Raw genomic sequence first — 7,393 nt, 5'->3', positions numbered from 1 at the left:
CTAATATCGCCTCACTCTCTAAACGCTATTAAATCACTGAAAGAATACATATACATTGCAGATTTGCCAAAAACAAAAAGATGTTTCATAAAAAATATTAGAACTTGTATTTTATTATAATTCAATAGTGGAGAACGCATTACAAATATCTTCACCATTTACATTTACATGTACCAATTTTGGTGATCTTTATCGATGTCATTTGCATATTTATCCGTTTAGATGTATGTAAATCACCTCTTCATGAAAAGTTATAAAACAAAAGTGCCGCGAGTGAATGAAATCTAGTGGCTACGGTGTATATTGATCGATGCCTTACGCGGATTAAACCATTTATGTCATTTAATTATAGTACTTTTCGCAAATAAACATACACCAACGTTCTTGCCAATCAATGAAACAAAGCACTTGCCATTTAATGCCTAGTTTAATCCTTCTATAAGTGCCCACTCCCATAAAAAAAAATAATACTAAAAACAAAACTATAAAAGAACAACACACAAACAAACAAACAAATAAAAAAAGTGTATCGTACACAACCTCTGTGTATTAATCTTAATCCACTTGCCTAACTGTCTTAGCCTGCTTAGTCTGCTGTGCAGTTTTGGAGGTTTTGTTATATAATTGAACCCTAAATGGCCCTGAGCCAATAAACAAATAAACTGGAAATTGGCCCCTACTGTGACATCAGTGCAAATAGCAGGAGATTCACAGCAGGTGATTGTCATGCAAAACATTCCTTAAACTAGGCCTTTTAGGTCCGAAGACATCCGTACGGTGTCTGTTGCGTCCTCTCAAAATGTTCACGTGTAAACATGAGTAGGTTTTAACGCTAAAACTAATAAAATTATAATCGTCACCTGTCTTCATCTATCTTGCGTGCATGTTTAATGTATTGCCGGGTACAACAGGATACATTTAATACCTGTTAACAACCTGCGAGGAATTAACAGTATATAAAACCAGCACTTTCATTTCATATTTATTGATTCCAAGATAATTAAAATGTTCGTTCATTGATTGCACTTTCCTGCAGTGAATATTAACGCAGTAAGCCATCTGAACGATGCGTCTTTTTGCATTATGCTGCAGATACGGTCTGGAATTGCAAAAACATCCTGTAAAAATCATTGAAAGTAAGACTTCAATGCAGGGCAAACGCGTACACATGTCCTCAATAAAAGAGTACATTGCCGCATTATCAATACATTGTTTATATTGTTTGGCATATGACTCCATAGGACGATCAACTTAAAATACATTGTGAAGATTCGATTCCATTTAACGTTTAAATAGATTGAATTAATTCAGGGATAATGATACAAAGATTACCACAGAGTCAAAAACAGAAGTAAAAAAATGCTCTGTTAAGATTCACAATGTTTGGGCCCAAATGACCTTGAACAAGAGGCATAAACGTACATAAATATCACAAATAGATTGAAGCTAAATTGTTAGATTCCAGAAATGATGCTCATGTTTGTTCATCTCATCACTCTCGAAAAATGGACTTAAGTTAATAGCACAGAGAGTTGATATAAACTTGTGTTTCAAAATATGCTTCATTCAAATACACTCAAACATGTATAATCAATTTACTAGTACAATGTTAAAAATTCCAATAAAACCTTGGTTCAAAAATGTATTTAAATGGAAGTAGTGGTTAATATTCAAACTCCTCTAGGCTCCCTTATTTCAACACCCTATAGGCCACTCTGTACGATATCGTCGTTGCTTAAAAATATTTGTCGAAATTAACGGTCATCCGGAAATCAGCAGTCCATCTAAATGACGGGACTTTTATCTAATCATGAAGATTGTCACTGACATTTCAATCGCATAAGAATGTTCATAGTTGCTCGCGTGTGTAGTTTTTATTTGTTATGATTGCCAGTGTACGTATATAAACCATGTGCTATGAAATAAGATGCCGGTAACATCTGAATCACCACATACATTGGAAATGTATTGCAACTATCGATCAATTTAAAGAAATATCATATTAAACTCCATTCTTGATCATTTAAGGTTTATACGATCAACTATTTGAATAGCTCATCTATTTTGAATATTAATTAATACGTGGTTTATCCATTATCGTCATATTATGGCCTATCACAGGAAATATAATCAGTATGTTCTTTTGATGAGAGGATGTAAACAACACAGAGGATAGAGTTTCGAAAGAGTAACCTTAATCTGATTGATAACCGGGGTACAAACAAATATAAACTGCCATTAAAATTATGAATAAAATGTGCTGGAATTTAAGTGGTCGGATAAGGATAAGTAAATATTAAGTTACTCAAAATAGATTCGTAAGGTTGTGCAAAAACTGTTCACATGAATAGCGGAGCATATGTCGGTGAAAATATCAAATAGGCTGACAAAGACATAATTGTTATAAACAGCGGATAAATTCAAAATAGCTTATGATTGGGAAACTACAAAAGAGCAAAGGAATATCTGAAGAGAATATTTTAAACACGGATATCTATAAAAAAGAGAGAGAGAGAGAGAGAGATCTATATCAGTGTTACTGTCATACAATAAATGGTAATTCATTGGAATAACCGAAAGAATAATTATAGCTTCAACCTTCGAATTAATGAGCATTTAATTTTGTGTGGGGGAAAACTGGAATTCAATATATAGGAGTCCAGTATAAGATTAATTATGATTATTGAGTCCTGAATTGTTGGCATTTATGATTACTTACTTCAATGTATCGGAACACATGAGCGGTAGAAAAATGATTGGAGTACAATAGGTACTAAAAACAGCTTAATATGGGATGAAAGGGGAGTTTAAAAGACAAAATAAATATTAGTAAATATTTGTATGTGGTAAGACGGGTGATTACTGTAAACGGAGGAAAACAACTGAAACCAGCCGGATTAAATCAAAGTAAAAGGCAAGTTGAAAGTAAGTTAGATCTTTGTATTAAATATTTGTTCCATTGGACTATGTGGTAACCTACGTCGATCAAACCAGACTGCAAGTGGAATATTCTTGAAAGCTTAGATACATTTGAAGTATAGAGAGTGTAGGTTAGTTGTCCCATATTTCGAAAGGTTTCTATGTCAAGAGAACACAAATAAAATCTACTTTACTGTGTGGCGGGAACTGTCTTGGGTTCTAGAAGGTATATATCAAGTACAGATACGTGTTTAGTATCAACTTGAACAGAGAACTAAAAGAGGAAATAACCGCGATGTGGCACGATGAATATTTGGTTGGTGGATCTCAATCCAACGGCGAGGTTTTGCCCGAGGAGGCGGAGGAGTATGTGGAAAAGGACGATTCGAGGCCGTTCTTCCAAAGAAAACCTTGTGAGTAGTGTTTAAGATGTTATATTAAGTATGAATATTCTATTAAAGGGATTCATTGGTGTATGTTGTTTTTTTCGTTTAAAATATTCACTTAAGAATATATTTGGATATTTATCAAATCAGCAAATTATATTAAAGCAATGTTTTCGCATCACTCAAAACAATGGGAAAACAGACAAGCATATCGTAAAGTCTTATGCAATGAGATATATTAAATTAAAATTGTATTGACGTTGTTAAATGAAAATGTATATCTTGTTTGTTATGCAATGCACTTTGTTTACAGTTCACTGCATTTGATTACCTATTCGTAAGTTAAATGTTTATTATTCTTTTCAATGTTCTGATCCTTTAATCTGTTGATCTTTAAACTTTTTACGGGACTCATTTGAGTTCGTGTCCTGTTCTATTATAAAGAACTGAATGGTGATTAGTCATTTCTGAAGCGATTACGGCTTCAATCAGACGAGACATAAGGCGTGTATAGTATTTCGGCACATTCCTAAATACGTTTGTAAATGTGCGATTTTAGAGATGATTGACAAGTATTTAAATCCAAATCAAACATAACAAGTATGTTTCTGACAATTTAAGATTAGCTTTTACGGACATAATTGACAGGTATTAAAATCCAAATCAAACATTATAAGTATGTTTCTGACGATTTTAGATCAGCGCTTACAGACATAATAAAACAAGTATTGAAACCCATACTGAAACATAAACATTTCTGAATTGCAAAATAAGATTTGCCTATACATTGATTGCTAAAAGTACAAAGTATTTTAGATTGACAAAATGTTGTTTCAAATTCTAGTAAAATTTACCCTGTCCAATAGATAGAATTCAGGGAAACGATATGATATTAAAGGCTCATGTTTCCATTAATTAAAGTCGTAGGCATTATTTATGTTTTACACTAATAAAACAAGCTAGATTGTGCAAAATGCGGGGTTGATAAAATATTTGAACTATCCGTTTTATTTGCGTACCGGTGATATTTTGTTCTAAAATATTGAATTAATGCTATAACCACTACGGCGACTACCGTTGCTTTGACTTTATCAACTTGCCAAATGTTTAATTTAAGACACACGACAAAACACGCAATTTAAGAAATTGTATCAGTGTAATTTGGGGCTTCTGCCGAAACATCCACAGTATCTTACTACGGGTAACCAAATTTTGACTCCTTTGCAAATGCACATAGACAATCATCTGACAAAGCTCGCCTCAATATATATGATCTCATATAATTGTCTGAATCTTTTATATTTTGTTCTATTTCAGACGAGGTCGGTATCTACATCAGCGTGTACGATGCAAAGGCAACGGACACAAACGAAGTAGGTCTTGAGCACTACTTTCTTATGCACACCACGGAACTTCTGTACGAGGAGTTTTGTAAGGTCGGCACCGTCAACATTCGGGCTAGGTTTGAAGCAAAGAAAATCCTAAATGACATGTACATTGAGAGATTTGAGACAGGTCAGTTGACATATTTTCGTATTAATATGGCAATCAATGCGAATATGGGCTCATATTTTCTAATACCTCTCAATTAATGTTTGGACGAACGGTTTATTTTAGTAACTTGCGAGTGTTATCGATTAAAACTTGTTCTTGCTTTCATTTAAAACTGATGTTCTATGTACGACAATAGCTCACATAAGCAAGTTTTTACATTATATCTACAATCATTAACAAGGTTTTAACTTTCTCTTTTGAAACAGGTATCGTAATGGCAGTTGGATTCGAAATGGTGAAAGAACTCGATGATTTATGGGATTTTTACAGACAGGAGAAACTAACACCACTTATACACGAGGTATTGATTACGTCATCAGCTCTTAAAGCGGCTGAAGTCAAATCCGTCCGACTGGTGACCAAGCTGTGGGAAGACGAATATGAGGTTTGCAAGGAGGAGTTGGAGCACAAAACAAACAGGAGGGTGGATATTGTTGACAGACGTAAGTCTTATAAAGTCTGATAAACATACCTAGTTTATATATATATATATATATATATATATATATATAGTATGTATGCAATGTGCTGTTTGCTGAGTTTTGTGCTGTTCTTTAATGTTTTTATGTTCTATGTCATTGGCGTTTACCCAGTGCCATTAAACGGGGTTTATGTTTAAACGTTTTGCTTCTGAGCTTGTTTCTATTATTTTTTTCGCATAAATATTTATATTTGTTATTTTGCACAATGTTTTGTTCTTATGCATAAACGTTTGCGATAACTTCTTCTTTTCTTGCGACCGACTTTCTTACGTTTTGGAATACTGAGATCTATAGTCAATCAATGGAAGAACTTAAGTCAAGTACTAGATCAAGGTTTTAATGTCGACCAAGCTATGGTAACAATATTGAAGTTATAACAATTTTATTTCAGCATACGATATAAAACTTGTCAGAAGACTGAAAAAATATCAAGATGTTCTTGCAAGGGAGCTTTCCAAGATGCGAGACTTGGACAACGAGATGGAACTTAACCGTGACCAGTTTATGAACTGCGTGCGCAACACATTGTCTAACACACAAAACTCCATCAAAACACTACAACAATACAAAGACATTGCAGCATCACCTAAGGCAAGAAAAATGTTTCACAAGGACCTGTTGGACTTGTACTTTACTATTATTGAAAAGTGGAGAATGTATTACAAAATATTTGAGGTAGAAATCGTCACACCTTTGTTGCAAATCCATACAATTTGCGAAAATGAAAAGCAAACAGAAATCAGGAGGAAAATCATCGCAATGGTACGAGAAATGCAACAGATGCTTGAACCGAATTATGACCTTCAGACAGTTTCTCATCCAGAGATGGCAAAGAAGATTATACGACGAGAGGTCCCAGTGTTCTTGGGCCTGCTAAGTCTTGTTCCGATGGGGGTGGACCGGGTTGCAGATATTGATATCATGATTGATGAATATTCAAGGGAGTTTAGGATGGACTTTATTAAGGAGTAGAGTACCTGTTCAAGGTGATTGTTAAATTCAAAATATAATTAATCTACAAATGACCTTTTACAAATCATGCATTTGATTTAGCATTTTAAAGTGTATTTATTGACCTTTATGTACTTTTTCAAGACTTGTTTAATACATGTTAAGGAGTAAAGTACCGGTTCAATGTGTTTTATTCAAGATAGAATTTGTTCACAAATGGCTTTTAACAAACTATGCATTTGATTTAGCATTATATAGTTTGACCGTTTTTACTTTTCAAGGCTTGTTGCAAACATGTATTAAAGTATATCTATTACGTAATTGACCTCGTTTAAGATTAACCAGTTGAATCATATCCACTGCATCCTCGTTTAATGTGTTTGCTAAGCCAATCTTGGTTACTACTATAACATTTAATGGTTACATTACAAAGGGAATGCCCCTTATCAATTCTATAAACTCGACTTAGAAAAGATGTGGAATAAGTCTTATTGGGACCAGGTGTTCAATATGTTAATAGCGGTACACATACTGTCTTGCAAAATAGCAAGCGTTCAAAGAGACACGGAAGAGTGTCCGCCTGCAAAACGATCGTCGACGGATGAACCAAGCAATATGTGCAGATCGTTACATTGCTTCCTACGGAAATAACGCACGCTGAACGATTAGGTCGCTTCGGCAGTGTAACCAAGTATTCGATTTGTTTATGGCGGCAGTTAATTTGGCTGGCAATATAGCTAGCTTTTAAAGCGACGCGGTAGTGTCCACTCGCAGAGCGGGACCTCGTGGTTTCAATGTCCGAAAGTTGCATATATAAATAAGTGTACTACGTTACATAATGATTAGACGGTTACATGGATGTACCATTTTGATTGGGAACTAATCCAAAATCATTAATTTGTTAAACTTCAACTGCTCATACAATCTGTTCCATTTCTATTATCAACCCTGTGTTTGAATAGGCGTCCGGTATTGTCTGTTATAGGGTGCATTGACATCAGTTGTGTAAATTTTTATGGAACTAGTTTAAATGATCTCTGAGAGTCTATTTATTTTCCATCGAAATCCATCATAGATAAACGTTAATGCACATATAGTCTG

The 7,393-nt window shown here is 34.2% G+C and overlaps 1 protein-coding gene across 2 annotated transcripts in view; it reads left to right on the top strand.

Moving 5' to 3' along the window:
* Nucleotides 1–2,001: 2,001 nt before the first annotated feature.
* The window catches only part of LOC128206291 (uncharacterized), a 97,394-nt gene continuing 92,002 nt past the window's right edge, over nucleotides 2,002–7,393 (top strand). Inside the window, exons 1-4 of one of the 2 annotated variants that reach the window (XM_052908658.1) lie at nucleotides 2,002–3,332; nucleotides 4,623–4,820; nucleotides 5,066–5,302; nucleotides 5,733–7,299. In XM_052908658.1, the coding sequence (XP_052764618.1) occupies nucleotides 3,215–3,332; nucleotides 4,623–4,820; nucleotides 5,066–5,302; nucleotides 5,733–6,313 (1,134 nt within the window). In that variant the 5' untranslated portion in view covers nucleotides 2,002–3,214 and the 3' untranslated portion in view covers nucleotides 6,314–7,299. Of the gene's footprint in view, nucleotides 3,333–4,622; nucleotides 4,821–5,065; nucleotides 5,303–5,732; nucleotides 7,300–7,393 lie in introns of those variants that run through there. The other variant, XM_052908659.1, reaches the window with a different exon arrangement.

Source organism: Mya arenaria, chromosome 10, assembly GCF_026914265.1.
Source record: "Mya arenaria isolate MELC-2E11 chromosome 10, ASM2691426v1".
In the NCBI taxonomy this organism is placed as follows: Eukaryota; Metazoa; Mollusca; class Bivalvia; order Myida; family Myidae; genus Mya; species Mya arenaria.
Note: the sequence above shows the minus strand (reverse complement) of the source record. Positions and strands in the feature narration are given on the sequence as shown.